The sequence below is a fragment of the Patiria miniata genome, unplaced genomic scaffold (assembly GCF_015706575.1).
Source record: "Patiria miniata isolate m_02_andy unplaced genomic scaffold, ASM1570657v1 HiC_scaffold_16, whole genome shotgun sequence".
Classification (NCBI taxonomy): Eukaryota; Metazoa; Echinodermata; class Asteroidea; order Valvatida; family Asterinidae; genus Patiria; species Patiria miniata.
This window is the reverse complement of record NW_024037054.1, coordinates 830,448-857,848: the sequence shown is the minus strand read 5'-3', so window position 1 is coordinate 857,848 and position 27,401 is coordinate 830,448. Positions and strand designations below refer to the sequence as shown.

The 27,401-nt window shown below is 41.9% G+C and overlaps 1 protein-coding gene across 1 annotated transcript in view; it reads right to left on the bottom strand.

Annotated features, from left to right (window-relative positions):
• Positions 1–27,401, bottom strand: part of LOC119723180 (ankyrin-3-like) — a 233,784-nt gene that overhangs the window by 2,530 nt on the left and 203,853 nt on the right. The window contains exon 17 of the mRNA XM_038193738.1: positions 20,800–21,017. Within this exon, the coding sequence (XP_038049666.1) occupies positions 20,800–21,017 (218 nt within the window). The remainder of the gene's footprint in view (positions 1–20,799; positions 21,018–27,401) is intronic.

Here is a 27,401-nt window from a genome sequence, read left to right as displayed (position 1 = left end):
TTTTTGGGGGGAACAAAAATTTTTTTTGGCCCCCCCCAAAAATTGTGTTCTGGATCCGCCCTTGCAATAAACCACATACCATCCAATTTCAATTCACACAACTTTAAAAAAGGGGATTTTGTTTTGGCAAACTGTATCAGGAATCTGGTTATTTCATTATTTCACCCACTGACGCAGACTAGCTGCATGTATACTACATGTAGGAATAAAATTTACATAATGTTTGTCGTTCTGAAGCACACGGGCATTAGAGTTACCAATGCAAGGTGTGGCTTGTTTTACTGGTGCCTAGAGAGTGGAGTAGGGTCTACGAAACACTAGTGCCTAGGGCCTATCCGGGCCTGTATCAGTAGTAAATAGAATGACACTTAGCTGTTTCCTTTCTGGTCAAAGTAGGATCATGGTAATGGAATGCCAAAGAGGCATTTAATGTGATCACCTAATTGGTGATGCACTTCCGCAATCGGTGATGCATATTCACGATCGGTGATGAACTTCTGCGACCGGTGATCAACTAGTTTTACTAGTGATGCATATTCACGAGCGATGATGGACTTTTATGATCGGTGAAGGACTTCGCGATCGGTGATGGACTTTTATGATCGGTGAAGGACTTCGCGATCGGTGATGGACTTTTATGACCAGTGAAGGACTTCGCGATCGGTGATGGACTTTTGCAATCGGTGATGGACTTGCACGACCGGTGATGGACTTTCGTGATCGGTGATCAACTTTGCAATCGGTGATGGACTTTCGCGATCGGTGATGGACTTTCTTGATCGGTGATCAACTTTGCGATCGGTGATGGGCATTTGCGATCGGTCATGACGGACTTTCGCAACCCATGTGATCAGTTTTGCAATCAGTTGTGTTATCACACTGATTTATCAGTTCCTAGCTCCATGATATCCCCATGGCTCTATGATATCACCAACTTTAGAACTGGAGCAATTTTTACAAATTTACATCATTTGTAGATTTTATTCAACTGGTTAATGCATTAATTTGGCCACTGTGAATGTGAAGAGACTTATTTTGTCGGTACATAGGTTACTGTTGTGGTATAGTCCTATTCGGACTATTTAGGTGTTGGGCCTTGAGCCCAATGCCTATTGGTTTTGTAAGATTTTACTGTTTTTATTCTTCTCAGCATATTCTCAGGAAATCCTTCTCCAGAACTGTTTGGAGAAATGGAAACATATATGAACTTCATTTGTCAATACATGAATGCCCAATCCACCGCAGATGGTTTTTTTTGCAATTACGTAATCATGACGCCATCATGGGTCACGTGACGTCACTCGAAGTTTAATAAATTTAATCTTTGAAATTCCATATAAAATCAACCGTGAGAGACCGGAACCTGAAATTTGCAGGAATCGACATGGTAATACATGATCTTCATTTTATGTTGTGCGCGTAAAATCACGTGACCCTTCCTTCCGGTCGAAACCGGAAGTGCCTAATTTAAAAGTGGAAAAAGATATGAACTTGCTTTTAACGATTTAAGTGTCTGCCTGTATTGACCTTTCAAAAAAAGTAATGGGTGACGCCATGAAGTGTTGGAGCGCCCTCTAGCGGCAGGTTAAAAAACGTCAAAAACGCATTTTCACTTGCTTTCTGTGGCGAAGTTTGCGGTAATCGCTTCAGAATTAATGTACATGATGACCATAATGCAGACAACAACTGTGCGCGAAAAAAAAATTGATTACGTCATCAGACAGGAAGTTACAATAAAAAGACCTTTAAATCTTAAAAAATTGCTAGAAAATATACCGTGATAGATATAATCAAGATTTGGCTGTATACAGCACAGTAAAAATAGCTCTGGATGTTTCTGGTAATGACGTCATAATGACGTCATCAAGTATCGTATTTCAAGCAATCAAAGATTATAATCAACCGCTACAGATTTGATTTTGTTCTTTATGGCAATCGATACAATATTGTAGGGTCTTCATGTTTGGTATTAAGTGCAAAATCACGTGACCCTTTCTTCCGGTCGAAACCGGAAGTGCCTTATTATTTGAAATTGGCAGAAGATGCGAACTTGCTTTCAACGATGTGAGTGTCTGCCTAGGCAGTACTGTACAAACATATTACAGGTGACGTCATCAAATGTTAGAGTGCCCTCTAGCGGCAGTTTAAAAAACGTCGAAAACGCATTATCACTTGATGTATGTGGCGAAATTTGCGGTAATCACTTCAAACCTAACATACATGATGAACTTAATGCAGAAAAGACCTGTGCGCGAAAAAAAAATGGATGACGTCATCAGACCGGAAGTTATAAAGAAAAGACCTTTAAACCTTAAACAATTGCTAAAAAATCAACCGTGAGAGATATAATCAAGATGTGGCTATATATAGCAGAGTAAATATAGCTCTGGAGGTTTCTGGCGATGACGTCACAATGATGTCATCAGGTGTCATATTACAAGCAAATAAATATTTCCATATTTAATCTTTGAAAATCAATATAAAATCAACTGCTACAGATTCATTTTGTTTTTTATGGCAATCGATACAATATTGCAGGGTCTTCATTTTTGCTTTAAGTGCAAAATCACGTGACTCTCCTTCCAGTCAAAACCGGAAGTGCTTTATTAATTGAAATTGGCAGATGCGAACTTGCTTTCAACGATTCGAGTGTCTGCCTAGGCAGTACTGTACAAACATTTTACAGGTGACGTCATCAAATGTTAGAGCGCCCTCTGGCGGCATGTTAAAAAGTCAAACATAAACATGCATATTTTGAGTTGATGTGTGTGGCAAAGTTTGCTGTAATCCATGGCCCAACACTGTGTGGTTGTTCCTACAGCCTGTAGTTATTTTTATTTTTCTAAAAACATTATTCAATGTTTTCCTTTGAAAACTCCGATGTGTAAGTACCCCCCCCCAAAAAAAAAAATTAAAAGACTATGCACACTGGTGAATCATTATTTATTAGTGAAAGAATATGTAACCATTTGGGTTAAATAGCGAATGTATTTTCTGTTTGTTTGCACTCCACAATTAAACAAGCTCAGCCACAATACTGATGACTGTGGGTTCAATAACATGTTTAATATTTCTGGGCTACAGAAAATAAAGCCTACAACAGCTGTCATACAAGCAAGGGAATACATTACTTTACCAAAAGATCTTGGAATGTAAACACAACCACACAGAGTTGAGATAAAAATTCCACGCGTTTAGTGCAATAATTGAGCTCAGTTCTTTCTCTTGATAATGATAAGCCAATAACACAAAGCAACAGGTGATTTATCCGCATATTAGGAGGCCAAGCCTGTGTAAAAAAAAACCCTAATGTTTATTTGTCGGTATGTGACATGTGTGTATGGGGGGGGGGGGGGTATAAACTTAACAACTTCCATTCAACTGTATCGTGGAATATGAGTTAAGATTGATTTTGATCCATGACAACAGAGCACAGCCAGTGCTGTAAAAACCCTTCCCTTTTTATAAGAAAATTTACACTGTGTGTTCTGTTGTTGGTGGCTAAACCAAAACTGATATTACTCGAGCTTGACCTCAGTCCACTTGATGTGCGTTTGCTGGGCCTCGCATTCCTGGGCAAACCACAAAATGATAATGCAGAAACCGGGGTGGTAAAACAAAGTCAGTCAGCTGGGAGAAAACCTTATATGAATAATAATGAAGTAGTGAAAGTTGATATGGAAGTATTCTGCAGAGAATTGCAAATTGTTGGTAATCTCGTCAGAGGGGCAATTAACAACAACAGATTTGTCCACAGTGGTCTTAGACATACAATGAATACTCATTACAAAATGTACACTGTATAAAAGTTGGATAAAACACTGTTGGGCAATGTAATTTACACAACATGAAATTACCTCATATTGGGTTGAATTGGGTAAAAACTGTCAAACTATTGGCGGGGAAGAATTTGACCAAGACTAGAGTGTATATTGTAGGCAGTTGATAATTCCACCATTATTGGTCGAATTATCAACCCATTCTGTTCAACTTTTTTACAGTGTATACAATCAGAAAAGAATGAATAATAATTTCAAATTTTAAAAATGAAAATAATCTAAACTCTTGTAGAAAAACATACCGTGGACTATTGATACATTACAACTATAAGCAATTAAAAACTCTGCATCCTGGTTATATTATATAAATTAACGATAATATAGCTTGTAGCGGACGTTGTGAATAATGTTCCTTTTCTTGTGTTTTGTCTTTAATTTGTACCATAATCATCTATAGGTTTAGAAAATATGTTTTTCCTTATTATTTAGCTTATACCATGTACAATTTAGTGTAAGATCCCTTGACATCATACATACACCATGAGGCTGTACGTGATAGCCACGTACACCAGGCCTTTGTACAGAAGTGAACAGATAACAGATACAGATACTTCAGTCCTGATCGCCTTTAACACTCTTCCAGGCCTGGGTGGCGGTCTCCATAGCAACCTCTCCCAACTCCAGACCAAAACGTGTCCCTAGTGTACTATAATTCATCATCCTGCTAGGGCACTGTGCATTTGACCATAGTTTTAGCCCTATTCCCAGTATGACAGTGTACAAGGTAACAACACATCCATGCTTTTATACACCTGGACACCCAATTTTGGCAACACTCCCAATGTACAAAACCTTCCTTCCATCAAATCTTCCATCAAACTTTCGTTTCTTCAAACATTGGTTCAACCCATCAGTCTTCAACCCATAAACAGTTTTCAAAACTGAACTGTGTTCAACTGTAATAAAGGAAGTGTATATATTGTACCATGGGACCACATTTAATTTCTTCATAAATTTAGCTGCAAGTCAATAACTGTAGTCAGCTATCTACAGCTAAAATCACTAATTAATGCCAAAAAATGATTCGAAAATTCCATCGGTTACGTACTTTTCATGAAGTGACTTATCACTAGCGAAAGGCATGAAAAACTGGAAGAGCAAATTAGGTCTCTGCACATTTGCAATGGCCACATTAATTAATGCATTATCTAGTTTAATACAATCTACATATGATATAAATTTGTAAAAATTGCTCCAGTTCTTACAACAAGTCAGTAATATCATGGAGCAAGGAACTGATAAATCAGTGTGAAACATGTCAATGATTAGACCACTGATCTCTATATAAAGACTGGATAGCGGATATGCATACAACATTCACACAGTAGACTTTGCATATTGACCAATTCGCCCCCGGTCTCACGAAGATGGCCGCGTATAATACGAACGTTCTACGCGTAAATACGCGCGCGTTGTATCAACAGTTGACGCGCATTTTGGTCACGTACACATATTATGATGTTCTAAAAGGGACACATTTCCGTAGTGATTATTATTTCAAAACGCCGAAAAAGTTATATTTGCGGCATTTTAGTAACCACGACGTTAGAAAAATTGTAGTTAACCTTGGTCAGTGGTGGTGGTCAAAATATAAGTCAAGTGAACCGCGACGTTACAAAAGAAATCATGCTGTCTATAAAGACGGCAACTTGTCCTTTGTAGATCACCAGCCGGTCTCACCAATATGGCGTCAAATTCGTACATTGTGCGGCTCTGTATTAGCTATCCAGTCTTTATATAGAGATCAGTGGATTAGACGCAACACAACAACCGATTGCAAAACTGATCACACAGTCGCGAAAGTCCATCACCGATCGCAAATGTCCATCACCGATCTCAAAGACCATCACCGATTAAATGCCTCTTTGGCGTTCTTGTTTCGCCAAAGAGGCATTTAATCGGTGATGGACTTTCGCGATCTGTGAACAAAGTTGCGATCACCGGTCGTTGATCACCGGTCGTGCAAGTCCATCACCAATTGCAAAAGTCCATCACCAATCGTGAAGTCCTTCACCGATCACGAAAGTCTACCACCACTCGTGAATATGCATCACCAGTAAAAGTTGATCACCGGTCGCAAAAGACCATCACCGATTGTGAATATGCATCATCGATTGCAAAAGTGCATCACCGATTCGATGATCACATTAAATGCCTCTTTGGCATTCCATAATTGTTGACACTTGTTGAGGTTTATGTCTATTAAGTAATATTGACTTTGAAAAGCCAAAAATCAGTAATTTGTTCATATTGGCACGAATGACTTGTCAGTAGATCCCTTTTGCATTCGCCAGCGTATTCTTGTCCTGGTGGAGGACACCAAGTTGCTGTACCCACAATCCCAAATTGTTGGTTGGATATTTTACCTGTGTTTTCTACTTTGGGCAATAGCTCAGGCTTCCAATGACAGGAAGCGTTTCACTAACAAATGGGCTAAGTCTCTCTCTCCTAAAATGGGGATAAAATTATTCATCACCCTAGTTTCATGGGACAACCATGCACTTTTTCAGGTATAATGGAGCGCAATTGTTGAATGCGGGGATTCAGCTGGTTCTAACCAACTTGGTGGTTGGCATTTCAACCCTTATGTAGTTCTCTATCTCATCATCTTGGCCTGTCCCGTCGTAAACGACGATGAGTTCGACGTCTTTCACAATCGTCAATGTAGGTCTGTGAAGAGACTGAATGCCCTGAGTGGATAGCAGAGCGCCAGGAGGAGCGACCCAGTGCAACAGTTTCCCAGGTATCTTGCGGAATGTCCAAGGCAGACAAGTCTTGCTTAAGGACGTCCTTGAAGCACAACCTAGGATGACCACGAGGACGTGGGGCATCAGCCAGTTCACCGTAGAAGATGTCCTTAGGGAGGCGACCATCATCCATTCTGCGAACATGACCGGTCCATCGAAGGTGACGTACTCTCAGCATGGTGAACATATCAGTCGCTCCAGTGAGAGCAAGGACGGAGGAGTTCGGAACGCGGTCTTTCCAGGTGATGTCAAGTATGGAACGAAGGCAACGGAAGTGAAATGAATTTAAGCGTCGCTGCTGGTGGCTGTATGTGGCCCAAGTCTCGCTGCAGTAAAGTAGGACACTCAGTACGCAAGCTGTGTACACACGGATTTTAAGATTGATGGAGAGGTCCCGGTTGTCCCACACGCGGGAACGAAGCTGACCAAAGGTGGTTGAAGCCTTCCCAATGCGAGTGTCGATCTCCGCATCCAGACAGTTGTTGTTAGTGATCGTGGAACCAAGGTAGCAGAACTTGTTTACCACACTTAGTGCTGAACCATTGATGTAGATGTTGGGTAGAGCTGGTGTCCCCTGAGAGAGAAATACTGTTTTGTTGAGGCTAATCTTCATGCCAAACTCCGAGCACGCTTTGGCAAAAGAGTTGCAGAGGTCTTGAAGTTCAGCTTCGGAGTGTGCAACAAAGGCAGCGTCGTCTGCATACAAGAGCTCTCCGATGAGAACCTTTCTGATCTTTGTTCTTGAACGGAGGCATGAGAGGTTAAAAAACTTCCCAGAGCTGCGGGTGTGGAGCAGTACTCCTGAGGGGTCAGGAAATGCACGGTGAAGTAATGCAGAGAAGTAGATTCCAAACAGGGTGGGAGCAAGCACACACCCCTGTTTGACGCCCCGGTGAATGTCAAACTTCCTGGATTTGGAGCCGTTGTGTTGGACTGTAGCTTTCATGTCCTCATGAAATCCCATCAAAATGGCTAGTAGGGTGTCTGGGCAGCCAAAGTGCTTCAAGATGACAAACAAGCCTGACCGGCTCACGAGGTCGAAAGCTTTTGTCAGGTCAACAAACACAGCAAAAAGTGGGTGCTGCTGCTCTGCACATTTCTCCTGGAGCTGACGCAGAGAAAATATCGCATCAGCGGTAGAGCGAGACGAACGAAAGCCACATTGGCTCTCAGGAAGGATCTTGTTGGCAATGACCTGCAGCCTAGGCAGTAGCACACGGCAGAAGACCTTGCCAGCTAAGCTCAGTAGAGAGATGCCCCTGTAATTATTGCAGTCTTTGTTATTATTGCAATTATTATTGCCTTTGTTTTTGTCGAGCTGCGCTGACGGGTCAGTGAGGATATCGCCACTCGTAGACAGCAACGGAGAGGACTTCTTTGGTGTGGGTCCGATGGCTTCTTTGATGCCTTTGTACAAGCCACGAAGGTCACCAGAGTCGGCACAATGTTGGATACGTTAGCTGAGATTAGTCCAATAGCGACGGAGGGCTGAACGGGTTAGGCATTGAACATTAGCCTTTGCAGCTCGGAGTTCTGCCAACGAGGAACGGGTGTTGCGTACGCTGACCTTTGCTCTGGCTGTGCGCTTAGCTTCGAGAGCCGGAAGTAGTATGTTGGCACTGTCGCGGAACCAGTCTGGTTGCAACCGAGGGCGATGACCAAAGGCACTTCGAGCACTGTCCATGACTGTAGAGCGGAACCTGGACCATGCATCTACAGAGTTGTTTGGCACAGGGGAAGAGTTGAAATGACCAGTGAGCAGCGTCTGGAACTGGGCGACACAGAGAGTGTCCTTTGTAGCGGCAGTGTCAATTGCAGGAGAAGGCCTTGGCTGTGCATGGTGGAACCGCTTAGGAAGCATTTTCAGCTTACAGCGAACAAGTGCATGGTCTGTGCTGCAGTCGGCAGAGTGCATGCTACGGCAATGAAGGACATCGCATAGCTGCCTCTTTCTGATGATGATGTGATCAAGTTGATGCCAGCGGCATGAGCGGGGATGCATCCAGGTGACCTTGGAGCGAAGTGAGCCAGCGAGAAAAGTGCTAGCAATGCACAGATTGAGACTAGCACAGAGTTCAAGAAGCCGTTGGCCATTCTCATTCATTTTTCCGAGGCCATGGGGGCCCAGCACACCTCTCCAAGCATTGCAATCAGAACCGATCTGAGCATTGAAGTCTCCAATGAGAGCAATACTGTCGCCAGCTGGTATGCTGCGTAACGTCTCGCTGAGCTGTAGGTAGAACACATCCTTGGACTCTGAGGTAGACATCAAAGTAGGGGCGTAGGCGAAGATGATGGTAATAAATCCGCTTCTGAGACCCAAGCGCAAGGACATGAGGCCAGGCGAAATGGAGATGGGATGCTGGATACATGGGACTGCAAGGCCAACCCCATGCATAGGTCTTTCAGTGTCTGGGTAGCCGCTCCAAAAGAAGGTGAAGTCCGCCTCCCGAGTCGAGCCACTACCAGTGAGCCACGTCTCACTGAGAGCAGAGACACTGATGCCTAGTCGAGTGAGTTCGAGGTCGATGATTGCCGACTTCCTTAAGGAAGAAGATTGAAAGTTCGAGCGGATGTTTAGGGAGCGAACATTCCAACAAGCTAAAACTAGGGGGGCAGTAGCAGGATGACGACCCGGATGCGCCTGCCTGGAACGCAAGCCTTGCCGGGCAACGAAGGTCCCTGAAAGGGATGACCCCCGAGTTGCCGGTATCTGTGATTTAGTAGGTTGTACCATCATGATTGTGGGACGCCGAGCGCCAAGGCAAATTAGTGTAAGCGAAGGGTTGCCCAGGACAGACACTTACCTCTGGACCTTAACTCATCGAATCAAGCGGAACGCGCAAGTGTGACAGCTGGGATGGGGAAAGGTTGCCCCGCAGTAGCAAACTAACTGTGCTTCGTGACCGCTAACCGTTGACTTGAGGTAATCCAAGTTCATCCGCATGTCGGTCAGCTACAACCCGCCTGGAACACAGCAGAAGGTGGTCATGCCGGAAATGCAGCTGCCGGCCCCTGCTGCCGAGCTGACATTATTTAACCCAGTAGGGGGTTTAAAATCAGAGTTTGCCTTCTCCTAGATGGGCTGCCAACCAAGGCTATGAGCCCCATCTACCCGAGTTTAAAATCAGAGTGGCTGTCTCCTAGGTGGACTACCTCACAAGTTAACGAGCTCCACCTGCCCGGAGCCAACTGGTTTTAAGGCGCCAGAAATCCGCCTTCACATCCCTGCCCTCAGTTCGAAACGGGGATCGGCATCGTGAAGCCGGGCAGTAGGAGTTTGAATTAGGAAAGGCTATTCGAGACGCTGATCATATGGAGCATTTCATGGATGCGAAGGGCTCAATCCTCCTCACCACCCCGATCATCCTAAAACCTTTGTTCTCTAACTTGTTCATTAATCAGTAAGTCTTTTATCCTGATGCCTGTCAGATTTTAATTAAATATTCATAAATACCTAAGACAGTTTACGCATTCCTATTGGTCGAGAGCCCGTCACGTGGCCGGTCTTAAACGGATGATAAAGACATGGCTAGCTGGTCTTAAACGCTTTTCCAGTGTCACATGAAATTTGGACTCCTATGAAATCCGGTGCCTTTTAACGTTTCATTGGTTGAACGTTCAAATTCCTCCCGTATGCATGCGTAATGTACTACCAGTGAATCAGTATTTCATGGCCAATGTTCCTGTAAGTAACAAGTTGTGGAGGGGCATTCCATATTAAAGTCAGAGGGGTGTTTCGTAAAACATAATGTAAAATTGTTGAACAAAATGGTGGGCAACGTCTAGTTTTTGACATTTTTTTTATATTTTGGACCGAAAAGGTATTTATGAATGGGAATAAATGTGTGTTCGGTCGGTATTAAACACTCTGTTTAAGACCGGTTTGAGTCTGGATGGGCGATAATTACCCATCCAGACTCAAACCGGTCTTAAACAGAGTGTTATAACACCTCCCAAACACACATTTATTCCCTTAATCAACTTTGGTGAATAGTTGAAATGGATTGCTGTTTAGTGGTGGCTTTTCTTCCTGTTGGGGTGTGCTTCACACATGTGGCATTTTAAACAAGATTCGCCATCTCTTAATACATACATGATTTGACATGTATTATTATTGTTATAGTCATTGTCACCAGTTGATATTGTTACGGATATTGATGTGTGTTATAATACACTGTGATGTGAACTTTGTAAGGGGTCAGCCACTCTCTCTTATGCACCCAGGTGTGCTCAGGCACGGATTAAGTGTTACGTAGGCCCTAGGCACCGGCGTTCCGAAGGCCCTATTAATTAAAGTACAAAGCACTGTAAAAACCAAGCCAGGCCAAATTGGTATAGGTCCTAGCTCTAAAATCCTGTTGGCACCAAGGGCGTCAATTGCTTCTCAAAAATGGGGTGGTACATACATGTGTATCTTGATCGGAACTAATGCGAGTGCAAAGCCTTATTAAGGGCCCCGAAAAAATTGGATTCTAGACGCTGTGTGGTGGGATCTGAGGCAATTTCTGACTACTGGCAAGGTTTTAGCAACAAATCAATCATTTAAACATCATTTTCGAGTTTGGAGTCATTAAATCAGCTATTCTGAGCTGTAGAATCAAAATGTAGGCTATACATATATTATTCAGGGACGAAAATAGGTGTGTTTTTTTGGGGGGGGGGGATGACATGTCCCCCAACTGCAGTCCCCACTGATTGACACCCATGGTTGGCTCCGTGCATCAGAACGACAGACTCTAAACGTAAATGTGGCAGGGCCAAATTTATCTTGTATATTTTTCATGTATGTAGTGTATAGTATATAGGAGTAGCTCCCCTTTAGAACAAAAAGAAATCATTTTAGTTTTACTTAAGATCCCCCCCTTTTGTTGGTAGTGTTTCCCCCTGTTTGTTTACTTAAGCCCACAATGTTCCCCCTATAAAAGCTGCCACATGGTCAAGCCACACTTTAGTTCAACCAGCAGACCAACAGAGACAACTTCATAGTATTTATACCGGTATTTTATGTTCCTCCTAACTGGAGAGCCTGTCCTGTTTGAGCTCTGTCTGCTCGAGTCATTTGGTGAGTTTTCTTTTGTATATTGTCTACTTTTCATTTATCATGTATAATTATTATTAGAAATATAGTTCAGTTTTCTTTTGAAAGTTTGTTAGCTTTGAATTGACTCTGGTCAGTTTAGATCTTGAGGAAGCTCCAGTTTGATGTTTTCTTTTACAACTTTTTGTTTCATTTTGTTTCCATTTATTATTTTACTTAAGACACTAGTGTTTTTTACTTCTTTTCCTGATGATTGATTTGTTCCTACTGTAATAAGGAAGCTTTAGTCTTTTCAATGAAACCGGTCTCTTTTGAGTTCTTTTGAGAAAAGTTTCTTAGTTCTGTTTATTTTCATTAACCTTGGTTTTACTTAAGGATACATTTTTTGGCCTTGTTTTATTACTAAGAAAGGTTGAAAGTTCATTTGCATTCTAGATTTTCATGTTTTTCTTGTACATTTTCTTAGTATTAGATTTAGAGATTTTCTTAAATTCTTCACCATGTGCTTTAGCTTTTCATTGCCTTTTATTTGTTCTCATTTAACTCACATGGCCTGTGTATAGGATGGTGCCACTAGCCTTATTTTATGATGTGCTAATCCTTCACTTTGGGGATTAGTGTCTCCCACTTCCTTTGGATCTTACAGCTTGTTTATTGCTTATTGAATATTCATTAGATCATTTCCTTATATGTTTTCTCTTTTTTTGTATTTTCTTGTTTACATACTTTATTCCTGCTTGAGTGTTCTTTGAAAGATCCACTATTCACACTGTGTTGGTTTTAGAATTTAGGGTTTAAGTCTCAATTTCTTGGGGTTTTTTTTTGGTTTAAGTCTTTGGATTTTAGGTTTTATTCTTTGCTTTTAGTTTGTTTTTTTTTGGAAAATAAATTCTTTTTGGTCCTTTTTTGTTAGAAATCTAGAATTGGTCTCTGGTCTCTATTAATTCAATTTCCTCGCGACAGTTCCCTTCAAAGATCCTGAGTTTAGTTTAGTTTTGTTAGTTAATCCCCATAGAGTCTTAGTTTGTGCGAGTTCCCCCAAGTGTGTCGTTTTTCACGGTTACATAAACTTTATACGTGTGGCCTAAATGTACATAATGTATGCCTACATGCTGACAGCGTCAGTTGGTGAAATAGACAATTCTGTGAGAAAGACCCTAAAACTTTTAACAAATTTTCTGTGCGCGTGGGAGTATGTAAACACCGGCAATCGTGGACCTAGGACAAAAGGGTTAGGGCACAAACAATACGTCCACGATTGACCGAACGTCCACGATTGAAATTCGTGTGCAAAACCAATAAGAGCTGTTGCTATAAAAACACAAAAAAAGGAATGAGGATTAGGGACAATAAAGGGGGTCCATGATTGTGTGTTTACATCAATTTGCGTGTGTGTGGGTAGGCCTATTATGTGTTTTACACTGCAGTATTTTCGTAGGCCCCCGAATTTTTCGTAGGCCCTAGGCACAGCGCCTACTGTGCCTATTGGGTAATCCGGGCCTGGGTGTGCTATATCTTCCATAGCACAACCATAGCTGTCCCCCAAAAATGTTGACCAGATGGTTCTGGCATGATTACTCCTGGGCCTGTGTGCCCATTCATTAATGATTGCATGGCCTGGGTGCCAAATGGTAATCGATGTACATGTACATTGGACTTGGATGTCCATTGATTGTGTGGTTGATATGTTTGGGCCTGGTGATGCCAAACGAATTCGGTATCTGGCAAATAGAATTCAATAAATTGCTTGAAGCTGTGGCGAGAAACACAAAGATTATGTCTTGAGTTTCATCCATTAGTGAGTCTGAGCATAATGTATTTGTATACCGTTTATGTTTGTAGTAACTTTTTATTGTATGCAGGGCCCCAATGAAAACCAGTTTTGAACTGTTTGGGCATACCCTGGGTAAAGAAATGTAATAAAGAAATAATGGACTCTGTCTCCGTTAGGAAGGTCTGCCGTGTAGGTTGTCAATTGTTTCATAACAAAAATGCATGTTACAGAAAAAAAGGAAGTCAAACTGCCCAGTGAGTGATTTAAATGCATGTAATGAAAAAAAATTAAGTCACATCACACTGAGAGTTAACAAATCAATATCTGATCATCCAACTTTCTACCCAAGCACTGAATTCAATAGTTAACTTTTTTGCCTACATAATCAAAGAAATTGGTCTCTTCTACACTTAATTTATATCCGAGTTTTTTTGATATGAAAGTAATCCAATATCAGGGCTAGAGAGCAACTTGTGGCATTGTACTGCTAGTGAGGTACATTAGTAACAGAAGTGCTAAGGATCGTTACACAGTGGACAAAAGCACCATTTTTTCACCAAAGCATCTCCATGGTATACCTTTTCGAAAAAAAGACGGACGCAAAAAAATGGATAATGGGAAGGGCATGTATGACGTCATTATGATGTCATCAGCTAATTACATGAAATATAAATTGATAATAATCTTCAGAACTACAAGCATCTCAACAACAAATTTGGTATCAAATTAAAGGGGACAACAAGATCTTTCATTTGAGTGGTATGTCATTGGGATGGAATATAGTTGAGGGTGATTTTGTGGGTCAAAAAAACCTTTTTGGTCAAAAGACCTGGGTTTTTTTTTCGGCTAAAATCATGGATTTTGGGTAGTCACTTTGACACTTTGTTTTAACATGCGAACAGTATGTGGTATTTTGAGATGTTGTTTTTAAGTCAGAGAGAAAGGCTCAAATTCTATTCCAAAGAATTTTTGGAATTGATTATTAGTATCTTAAATGTTTTAACTTGTTCCAAAGATAAGCGGAAAAGTGAGGTACCTTAGTGATAAAATCGTGACACGGGTGGACAAAAGCACAATTTTTACACCAAAGCATCTCCATTGTTTACCTTTTCGAAAAAAAGGTAAGATGCACAAAATTGGATGATGGGAAGGGCCATTTATGACATCATTATGACGTCATCGGCTAATTATTACACACTTATACATTAAAATTGAGATATTAGTTAGGAATAAGCCATGGATCATTTTTTTTTTACATTTAATATACGTTTCTGAGATCAAGGAAATCAGTGCAGTTGCCAACTTTGTTCTTAGACTATCTTTAAAAGATTTAAATACAAATAGTTTGATAAAATTAGGGATGTTTCCTAATTTAATGTATTAAATTAAACATGTATGTACATGTACATTTGACCCTCGCTCCTATCCCCTGTTGTGATCAATGATTCGTTAAAATGCAATGTCTTACGTCATGATTATCTCATAAATCATTACCTCAGGAATGATGCCATGAGGCATTATTTTCCACAAAAGTTTCTACTGTCCCTTCGGCTTCGTATTCTACATCAACTGGCAATGCATTTATTGCCCTAAACCCTTCAACATTAGCCAGGAATTGAGCATATACTTCTCCGGCGTTACAATTTAAACCTTTTTGTGGACAACGTAGTTTTTCTGGTGTAGTGCATGCAGATAATGCAAGCAGTCCAATCCATGATGACTGTCCTGAAATACGATAGTAACAGTTCACATAAGCAATAAAAAGGTAGAATGTTCAAACCAATTACACGTTCCAATGTTGCAAAATAATACGTTTTGTGGAAGTTTGTAAACTTGCAAAGGTATATTTTACGCAAGATGAATTATATCTACCATTTCTACAAAGACTTCTGTTCTGTTCATTTTTACCAAAATCTCTAATAATTAATAAACAATACTACAGATGAAGCTTTTTAAAGAGTGTTTATTTGCACGATCTCAGTCGCAATCCAGCTTTGTGGAAAATAACAAGAAAGGATAAACTACTCACTCAGTGGACCTTCAGAGATGCTCTGCTCGTGTCACACAGAAGATGATGTCTGATGGATACTTCATTAGGATAGACGGTCCATCAAAGACAAGGATGGTGCATTTAATCGAGAAACACACTTGTGCTTGTGCATCATGGGTCTTTTTCCCATCCCAAGCTAGAAACCTTTACAAACTGCAGGACATGACTTGCTGCACTGGTATTGTGTTTGCAATGCTTACAGCCCGACAGTTCGAAGGTTCTCTAGTCCGAAGGGTCATTAGTCCAAAGGTTCGTTAGTCCGAAGGTTCAATAGTCCGAAGGTCCCATTAGCCCGAAAATAGAATACGGTTAATTAATCCGAAGGTTCGATAGTCCAAATAGACGATAGGGTTCGATAGTCCGAATTGAGAAAAAGGCTCGATAGCCCGAATTGAGAATAAGGTTCGATTGTCCGAATGGGCAATACGGTTCGTCAGTATGACTCTTCGGACTATCAGACCCTATACTGTTGATTCGGGCTTTCGGACCTTATTGTCGATTCAGACTATCGGACCTTACTGTTGATTCGGACTATCGGACCATCATAGAGTCTTTTCGGACTATCGAACCTTATTGTCAATTCGGATTATCGAACCTTCGGACTATTGAACCTTATTTTCAAGCCCGCTGGAACAAACTTTTGCCAGGGGGTGCTGGAATTTCTAAAGGACGAACAAAATTAATGCGAACGCGGAGCGCAAAGCCCTTACGGCGTGGCTTAAAGGGCCCCTAAAAGTTTGGGAATATGGATGCTCTGTGGTGCAATATGAGGCGATTCCTGGCCACTTTCATATGACTTTTTTAGCAAACGTTTTTTGAGATTATAAGACAATTTATTTCACTTTTTTGTTTAGAATATACTGTTGCTCTTATAACGTTTCTACTGTACTGAAAAGTCAAAAACCCTGTATGTTTATCTCCATTCTTTGTTCCATTTAATTCTGGAAAAAGAATTGTATCATTATGCATGACATCGCATGTAAATATTATTGTTGCTAGGCTGCTTTCTTACATTTAGTAAATTCCGTCGTGTATGTTTTGTTATATTTTCCGAGCCCTTACGGCGTGGGGCCACAGGGCCAGGGGCCTGCTTTAAGGCCCCTGAAAATGTTGGATTCTGGATGCACTGTAATGAAATATACTGAAGTGAAGTATATACTTAAACTTATAAAACCCGAAAGGATGTTTTTTTGTTCAAGCTAAAACAAAATGGTTCCACTGGAAGCGGGTGAATTTCTGTTCATAAAATATTCACATAGGCCTAAACGATGTAGCTCTTGATATATTTGCAGTGTTATTTGTTTGTTACAGGGAATGGCAAATATAAAAGACTAACAGACCAAATGCATCTTTATGTTTATGATCGGTAGGTGGCAAGTTTGGGACTAGGCAAGGATTTATCGGTCTACTGAGTTTTTATGAGAAAAAACTTGCAGAGGGTAACACATGAATAGCGTTTTTGTTAAAACGAAACTACACTGGAACTAGTTTCAATGGAAGCCCGTCCCACTCCTATTAGGTTGGGATGTGTGTGTGAACCTTGCTATTTGTTAATGTTGAGTACAGAATGCTAGCAACGTCAATGAAACTTTTAAATGAAAAGAAAAACCTTCAGGGGAAAGGTATGCACTTTGACCCTATTGAAAGATCGAATGAAAAAAATCGTGGCAAGCATAATCAACTTTGCCACCATTGTCATGGCCGAGGTTATTTTTTTCGGGTCAAAGCTTCCATCATGGCCGAAATATCACAGACATGTCATGATTTTAGATTCATTGAGAGAAATATCGATTCTGCACTGCCTGAAGATTTAGAAAATACCTCCTCCTGATATTTTACAGTGTTACTTTGTGCTAGACATTCGAAGCGCCGCGCTTAGCCGCGGCAAAACTAGAAACGAACAAAACGAAGGAGATATTTGTAGAGCAAGCATAATGTATAGCGCAGCGGCGCAATTTCAACGTCGTAGAACACTGCTGGCTGGAACACATTTTTGCCCGGGAGTAGTGGCAAAAGTTGGGGGTGCTGCAGCACCCACAGCACCCCCTGTTCCCGCGGGCTTGTTATTTTCGTTTCGGACTATTGAACCTTCGGACTGATTAACCTTATTCTCAATTCGAACCATCGAACCTTCGGATAAATAAACCTTCAGACTAATGAACCTTCGGATTAATGAACCTTCGGACTATTGCATCAAATGTTCGGATTAACGAACCTTATTTCATTTTCGGACTAACAAACCCCCTCTTATGGAAATTATGTGCATTTGAACTATCGAACCTTCGGACTAAAGAACCTTCGGACTATTGGACCTTTGGACTATCGGGCGGCCCCCGTTTGTAATACATTGTTAAAGGACGTACCATCACCATTTCCGGCCACTCTGTTAATCTATTGCAGGTTACCACGTTCCTTTCTGTCTGGCTCCTAACCCATACCTCATTACTCGTAATAAACAACACATATAAGAATGTTACGTCTTCCAGCTATAGTAAATGGTACAAACAAATGGATGTGGTAAAGACCAAATTCAAGGAGCCGCACAATTTCACATAATTATTTTCTGCGTGACAAATACCGTCATTGTAGCACTTTTGTCCATAATCAAAAATGCTTAGATTTTTCAAGAAAATTTGAAAATAGTGACGTCACTGCAACAGCAAATCAGCTTATTGTTACATAAATGTCACTGATTATATCACTCTTCAATTCCCTGACCCTCAAAATGTCAAATTAATTACTTGGAATCTCATCACAACGCTTCACGACCTTATTTTCTACAATTTATTACTGTACGAGCTCGGTAGTATATTGTGACGTCATTATTACGTCATAAAGTACCCTTCCTGTCATCTGATTTTTCGCATCCTACCCTATTTTTGATCGTAACACATTGGCAAAGCTTTGGTGAAAAAAATGGTGCTTTTAAATACCATGTAACAATCCTTAGCATTTTTGTTACTAATGTAGCTCGCTATAAGATGCCTCACTTTTCCGCTTATCTTTGGAACAAGTTTAAACATATTTATGATACTAATAATCAATTACAAAAACTCTTTTGGCATAGAATTTGAACTTTTCTCTCGAATTTAAAAACAACATCTCACAATACCACATACTGTTTGCATGTTAAAACAAAGTGTCAATGTGACTACCCAAAATCCATGATTTTAGCCTAAAAAACATGTCTTTTGACCAAAAAAGTTTTTTTTGACCCACAAAATCACCATTTACTATATACCATCCCCATGACATTCCACTCAAATGAAAGAGCTTGCTGTCCCCTTTAATTTGATACCACATTTGTTGTTGTAATTCTTGTAGTTCTGAAGATTATTATCAATTTATATTTTTTTTAATGTAATAATTAGCTGATGACGTCATAATGACGTCATACATGCCCTTCCCATCATCCAATTTTTTGCGTCCGTCTTTTTTCGAATAGGTATACCATGGAGATGCTTTGGTGAAAAAAATTGTGCTTTTGTCCACTGTGTCACGATTTTTTCACTAATGTACCTCACTATGCTTGATGCGATGGGATGAAGTTAAGACTTGCGGCATAGCCACAATATAAGTATTGTGCAAATTGTGATAAAAGCATGAAACTTCGCATGTTGGTTCTTCATGCCAATGGATATGGAGGCATTTCATATTTGACCTCTGGTGACCTTTAGAGGTCAATGAACTTTGCATACACTATTCATAACTTTTGTTCTTCAAAACTTCACTTTCCAATGACCCAAGTCTATGTCATAGGTCTTCATACAATGAAAATAATGATCAGAAGTGGAAAAATTTATATCTGACCTCTGGTGACCTTTAAGAGGTCAATGACCTTTGTATACCTGTCTATAGCTATTTGTAAGATTTTTTCTTTAAACCGCATTTCTTTTTTCACAATTCAAGACTAAATTAAAGGTGTTCATGCTGTAAAGAGAATTTTCATCTATAGGTCATTTCATACTCAACATCTGGTCACCTTACGAGAGGTCATGACCTTTGTAAAACAACAGCCTACATATGGATATTAATAAGATTTTCATAATTGTAAATGCCACTTGTTTTCATGACCCAAGTCTAAAGCTTGACTCTTGGTACCATGAAAATAATTTTCAGATGTGGGGACATCATATTTGATGTATAGATACCCTTGGAGAGGTCAACGAACTTTGTATGTCTTAGTTGCCGTTATTTATCATATTTATTTGCCCAAACGCCGTTTGTTTGGTGACCCAATCGCCAATAGTGTAAAGAACGGTATTGCACCTATTAGTTTACAGTCATGTTATAAATTCAGACCCCACAAACAATTTTGAGGTGACCTCTGACCTCATTTCTTCTTGTTTTATTGGCAGACGCAATATGATGGAGATTGGAGTAGAAATCTGTGGGTCTGTTTTGTAATGGAAAATGTACCTATGTCAAGCAATATTAACTCTTGTGTACTTATTACACCCTGCTGTATCCACTTGGACTTGGATAACCACGTTTTTAACCTTTTTACCAAGACCAATGGTCACTGTAAGAGAGTGATGCTTGTGTGATGTGTCGCTTATATTCTTTCACATTTGCATCTGCCCTTAAAAATAAGAAAATTGAGATTGGAGGTCATGCAAAAAAATTCTTTGGGGTCTGACTTCATGAAACGTTGTAGAAAAATTATCAAAATACACTCCTTTTGCTCTATTTAGACTTCAGTCATGAAAAATGGCATTTGGAAGATTCAACATGATAAATAATGGCAGTCAGAGTACACAAATTTCATTGACCTCGCAAAGGTGATCAGAGGTCAAATATGAAATGTCTACATATCTGAAAATTCATATCATGGCAAGAATACCCCAAATTTAGATATGGGTAATAAAAAAGAAGTGTTTTGAATATTTAATCCTCTTAATATCTATAAATAGGGTACGCAAAGTTCATTGACCCCTTGAAGGCCATCAGAGGTCAGATATGAGATTCCCTCTATATGAAATTCTGTTCATAGCATAAACCACTTAACATTATGACTTGGGGCTTGAAAAAAAAGGGGGTTTAAAGGGCATATCGTATAAATAACTATAAAATAGAGTTAGTGCAGTTAATACAAAGGTCATTGACCTCTGGAAGGTCATCAAAGGTCAATTGTCAATTTGTTTCGTATTTGCTTGTTATTTACATTGTATAAAGATTATACAAAGACTAAGGTCATAGGAATGTGATATTTTCAAGAACAATAGCTATAAATAGAGTATTCAAAAGTCATTGACCTCTCAAAGGTCACCAGGGGTCAGATATGAAATGCCTCCATATCTGAAAATTTTGCCATGGCATGAAGAACCAACATGCAAATATATTCTTACCAGTAAAGTTTTGACAATTTTTGCTTTCTCCAACTTTGCAGCAAGATGAAGTGCGGATAGACCTTGCACATTTTGAATGTTGATGATGGAAGAATCCTTGTCCATAAGCAGAAGCAGAATTTCTAACCCTCTTCGTTCATTGATGCATTCAACTGCCCGATGCATGGCTGAACAACCATCCCGTATGTTTATCGCACATAGATGATTTACATGGGTACCTGCACCAATGGAATGAGTAACATTTTCAAATGTTTAAGGTTATATTTTTCACAAGGGACATTCTTTGGAAATACCAATTTGGAACCCAAAGAAAATATTTCCTCTTTTTTACCAAGATATATACCCCCAAAATAGGACAAATTTTCAACTTGGTTTGTCTCTCAGACCAGCCCTATAATTATAAATATTTATTAAACTTTATTGAAAAGCATGTATTCCCCAGGCTAAAACGGTCCCCTACATTCCCCAAAATAGACAGTCATTACAGTTTGTTTATTCTTAAGAGGTAAAAATATGTGAAATTTAAGGATTCTCACAATCATCAGGCCAACTCTCGGAACCCTATGAGTGGAGAACTATGAATTTGAGTAGGTCATGATCAGTAACAGTGGTGTATCCGGGGGGACCTTGCTCCCCCCCCCCCCCCCGGCGTATTTTTGAAAGATGTTTTTTTTCAGTAACTATTTCAATAAATTGTTAGAGAGTTCTGACATGAAAAAAAAAAAAAAAACAAGCTCCAAAACCATTACAATGCGCTGTGAAAATTGGCATATATTTTCATATATTTTCCAGTATGCATAATAATGGTCAGTTTTGAAGAGCGCCCCCATTTGGAAGATGGATAACTGCCCCCCCCCCTGCTTTTGGATTTTACAGACTACAGAGGCCAAGTGTCCTTAGAAAAACAAAATGTCTACATATCGGCACAGATGTGTGAGTGTGGTTGCCCCCCCCCCCCCCACCATCCCCCGACAATAGCGCTCTCATGTGTTCTACCCATAGTGCACCGCAGCATGTATGGCTTGTAAGCGTCCTCTTTTCTCGAGTGCTAAGGTAGAGCACTGAAACATCGAGAATAGTAGGGTAGGAGGGAGGGATGCTCTGCAGGTAAGTATTCGTTCGTAGAGCCCATCCACACTTCTGTTGGGTGGGGGGGGGGGGGGAGTTCTACGTCACTATACTTACCTGTAGAGCCATTTTCTTGTACATAGACTAGCACTGTGGTATAGGTGGTGGGTCATGGAAGATGCTATTGTATACTCACAGGGGCTTATGTAGAAGTTGGTAGACATCTATCGCGAGCGACAATGTCACAATTAGACAGGTCAATCAAGACGTCTTCCTCTCCTCATCTTGTTGTCAGTTCGTTGGTGGTCGTGTCTCATCCCGTCATGCGGCAAAGACCTCCAGCCAGATCGATTGCTAGCCAACCGTGGCCATGACCTGGTGGGAATTTGGAAGTCTACCAAGTCTCTTCAGGACATTCTTAAATCGCAATCTGGGATGTCCAACTGGTCGGTCTCCTTGTTCTAGGGCTCTATAGAGTATGGAGCGGGGGAGTCCTTGTGGTTCCATACGGGTCACATGACCAGCCCAGCGGAGACGGATGAACTTGAGCCTTGATGATAGTGGCTGACACTTGGTTATCTTGGCTGATGGATGGTCTAAGCCAGGACTGTTTAAATAAAGCACCTTGGATGGTCTTATCATTGATCAAGGGCTTCTCTCGTCCAGAATCCGCCTGAGGCAGAGGAAAGGCAGTGCCAATATGTCTGAGGTAGATCCTGGGTGTGGGGGCTGCCATAGGAGTCAGCAGTGCTGAGTTCAAATACCTGGTGGGACCCCAGCTCCATTTTTGATGGATCATGGCCATTGACTCTCACAGTGAGAGTTCATCCGTCCTTAAAATCAGGTTTTGTTTTTAGTCCTGACAGGGAGTCCATCCACCCACCTTACCACAGGGGTATCCCCTGGGTGTGGGTGCCGGTTGAGTCGCCGACAACCCCACCATGCAACAGGTAGTACTGGGATACATGGTACCAGTAGCAGATCTTTTTTTGATCTGACCCGACTGCACTCACAGGTGCTCATGACATGAGACGTAACCCCGGATGGGCCCCGCTGCTGCACATGTGGGTGGACAGTCAACCCACAGTCAACTCACTAACTGACAAATATATTCCATCTAGACTTACCGCATCAAGATTCAACCTGCCCTGGTTTTCTCCTGCACTTCATTGTGAAAACAAAAAGCTCCAGAAACTGTACAACTGACAACATAAAACACAGAGTACCAGTGACATCCATCTCTTCAAGAAGGCTCGTAAAATCTACAAGAAAATCTCAACAAAGCACACCAGCAGTACATAAGTAGTATGCTTGATGATGATCTACAACATAACCAGAAGAAATTCTGGAAATATGTGAAATCTAAGTGAACAGACAACATGGGTGTTCACCCTCTTAAAGATCACAAGGCCAAAGCAAATGTTTTAAACTCCTTCTTTAAGTCGGTATTCACACAGGAAACCACTACGAATATCCCAAACCTGCAACAAGCCTATCCTGATATTGACCCACTAGATCAATTCAACGGGCATCTTGAAACTTCTCTATGACATCAATCCATCGAAAGCATCAGCAGGGCCAGACAACATACCAAACCGCATACAGTAGATTCCCGTTATAGCGCTCTCAAAGGGACCGAACTGAACCGAGCGTTATAACCGCACAGCGCTGTAACCGACGTACATGTACATGTACAAATACATGTACACATGTACATGTACTGTATAAAATACTGTAACGTGCGTAGCCAATCGGTTTCCCTAGTCCTGCCAGGTCTAATGACGTCAGCACCTGCGGTTGAATGCCACAGCTCCGGGATGCTTCTTGTTGAGCCCTTCTCTGCCTCAGTGGTAGTGTGGATTACTTGCGGTTTGATTTGGGGGCGGGGTGACCTAGTGGATTTGGTGGATCACTGTGGATAGGGTGGATCACTGTGGAAAGGGGGTGGATTCGGGTGGATTTGGGTGGATCACGGGTGGATTTAATGTGGATCACTGTGGACCACACCCTTTAACCAAGTATAATTAATTAGACAATCAACAATAAATTAGGCACAGGAGATTGGTTTGACTTCTTCGGCCCCACCTGATCAAGAAGTGAGGTTTATTTCATCAGCTCTGCCTTTTATAGGCCAACATCCCTATAATCTTGTACACGTGTGCTTTACTCAATACAAAAGGACTTGACCAATCAGATTTCAGTAGGTGACTAAAGACACACCCACTTAACAGTGCTATTTGGCTCATACAGTTGAGATAAGGGAGACTGATATAAAACGCGTAGTTCGTGATTTGTCACATGACCCTCCCCCAGACTTTTCAGTCCCTGAAATTGTTAATTTTACAATGTTATCCACTTTGCTTCAAATGATTACTAAAAACAGAAAGTGTTCCTATTCCAGTTACAGTTACATCCTTTGTTTTGTAAGCCAAACAATCGCTTCAGCGGATTCAGTGGATTATTAAAATTGTACATGTATGCCGTCATAACTTTGAGTATAAACTTGGTTACTAAACACATCGAACAAGTTACAACTTTAAAATTTAAACTCGGTTACACTAAATTTTAACGTTAAACTTATAAAGTTTGAACAATTCTTTCTCTTTTTCCAATATGTTCTTACATCAATAAATACGAAAACATAGATCATGGCCTTTTGATGCTTAAATTTCAACAAATCTTTGAATATCACTTTCTTTCTTTTCTTTGTTTTCGACTACAAAAATTCTATGGTCAGCTTTAACAAAAACTTTCTCAAGGGTAAACTTTCCAACTTAAATAACTAGGGTTTAACTACATGTCCACAACGGTCTTGGACTGTTTTTGGTGGAAGAGGATGCCACCGCGGAATACCTTGATGGTGGTAGTTGCCTCGATCCGCTCCCCCTCCTCCGGTTCCTCACTCTCAGTCGACGAGCTGATTCTTGTGCTCTCTGTTTGCAATTGCCGCAGCAACTTTAATGATTTCCCCCCTGTCTTGGGATGACCACCGGATGTTGCGGTCGATGGGGGTGTGCAAGGGGGTGGAAGGAGCTCCAGGGTGGGTTCCGGTGGTAGAGGGAGGTCGCTGGGTTCGGTGGGGGGAGCAGCTGGCGTGGAGACTGGATATGGATGAGGGAGGGGCCTGCGGCCGGTGTCGTGATGTTCTTCATGACGGTGAAGGCTGGCGTTCCGGGTGAATGCTTCGCCGCAGGTTTTACAGGTGAATCCTGAGGAACCGTCGCCCCGATGATGGGCCTCCTTTGCATGCCTTACCAGGTTGCCTTTCAGGGAGAACTCTTTTCCGCAGTCGGGAACCGGGCAGGTGTGCTTTTGCGTCTGTCCACTGCTGGCGGCTGACGGTTGCTCCTTGGTCCGCTGGTGCTGGTGCTGATGTTGGGGCCGGTCTTGGCTGGTGGTAGCACTTGGGCGGCGGTCGTTCTGCTCCTTTGTTTGTTTCGTGTGCTTGTAGTGTCCGCTGTTATCCGGCCTCTTTCTCTTATCGCCACGGTCGGTGTGCTTTTTCGATGACCTGCCCTGGTCACGATGACGGTCGCTCCCCTCCTTCGGCATGGTGATGTAAGGAATGTATGAGTATGACTACCGAAATGTCAAAGTCCGATTAATCCGCTGAGACTTAATCCACAGGTGGATCACAGAAGGTGGCTGAGTGGATAAGTGGATGAGTGGATGACGCTGGCTTTGGAGAAGACTCAAAACGATGATATTACCGAACGATGATCAAAAACTAACTGGTGCGATATGTTCAGCGTAACTATGCCAGCGCGTACGCATCATGCTCGCACAAGGTAGTGTAGATAGATACTTCGCACGATTACCATTACACAATACGTGCCAAGGGTTGGGGGCTAGACGAAATGTGGATACTGGCATTGTTTCGCCCACTGAGGGCGCCCGTGATGATTAATGGCTGCATCTCACGGCCGTAAACCTCGTAGTCTTGTAATCCAGCCGGTTGTCTACGTCGCCGCTGCGGATATCGGCGCTGTGATTCCTCGAAACTTGGAGGATTTTCAGGCTCCCCTTCCGTCGTCACCTTGGCACTGTCGGCTGCTTTTACTGGGGTTGATTCTGGCTGATTGACCGGAGTACCGGTAGCAAGTGCTGGGGAATCACCATCCGGGGGTTTATTATTTGCGCTTTCTGTGGGTATGACTTGTAGATCGTTCTCTTGATCCATCTCGCCAGCAACATCCTCTTTTTCCTCGTCGTTCTCCTCCGTGGGGCTCGTCGTCCTCTGTTCAACTTGCCATGCTTGCCGCGGTGGACCCGTGTAAGCCTTTAGCTTGTCGTAGTGCACGACCTTTGGCTTCGACCTCGGCTTCTCCTGTACTCTGAAAGTCACATCAGATAGTTGTTTTATCACCAGGTATGGTCCCAGCCACTTAAATTGAAGCTTTGGAGACAACCCCTTCTTGCGTGATGTGTTATGCAGCCACACAAATTCCCCAACATTTATTTTATGGCCGGCCACATGGCGATCGTAGTTGCGCTTTTGCCGTCGTAGGTTAGTTTTCATGCTCTCTCGCGCTCGGTCATGGGCTTGGGTCATCCTCTGCCGAAGATTCTGTGCATAATCTGTTGACAAATGGTCATCACAATCGTCGGGAAGCTTGGTCAGTGCATCAAGAGGTAAGGATATATCACGTCCCATGAGCATGAAGCATGGTGATTCCCCCGTACTTTCTTGAACAGCACTCCTATATGCCATCATCGAATACGCCAGGTTGGCATCCCAGTCTCGCTGATCTTGTCTTACGAATGGGGCAACCAGATTGATGAGGCTCCGATTGAATCTTTCGATGAAGCCGTCTGACTTGGGATTGTAAGGGCAGGTTCTTGTTTGATCCATTCCTAGCAGTCTGCAGACCTCTCTGAATACAGCTGACTGGAAGTTTGTCCCCTGGTCGCTGTGGATTTCCTTCGGGCAACCATACCGGCATATGAATTGCTCCACCAGGGTTTCCGCCACAGTTGTAGCTTTCTGGTCCGGCAGGGCGTAAGCCTCGATCCACTTCGTGAACGGGTCACCTACTACGAGCACATATGCATTGCCCCGCTCACTCCTGGGTAGAGGGCCCATAATATCGAGGGCGATTCTTTCCATTGTTGCCCCCACGGTGTACTGCTGAAGTGGGGCCCGGGATTTCTTTCCTGGCGATTTTCTTCTGGCACATGTTGTGCATTTACGGATCTTGGAACGCACGTCGGCTGACATCCCTGACCAGTAGTACCTTTTCTGAACTTTTATAAGGGTCTTGCGGACCCCTTGGTGTCGTGCGGTTTTGCTGTCATGAAGTTCCGCGAGGACATCCTCTCTGAGGTCTGTTGGTAGGATGACTTGCCATTTGCACCGTCTTCCATCGTCCGACTCATGTCGCCTACACAGGACTCCTTCCCGAACTTTGAGCTGCTCCCACTGTGCCCAATATGTTTTGCTCGGCGCTGAGTCAGTAGATATCACTTCCCATTTCGGTCTGTTGTCACCATCCTCTTTGGCCCTCAGTATAGGTCTAATTGTGGAGTCTTCTAAC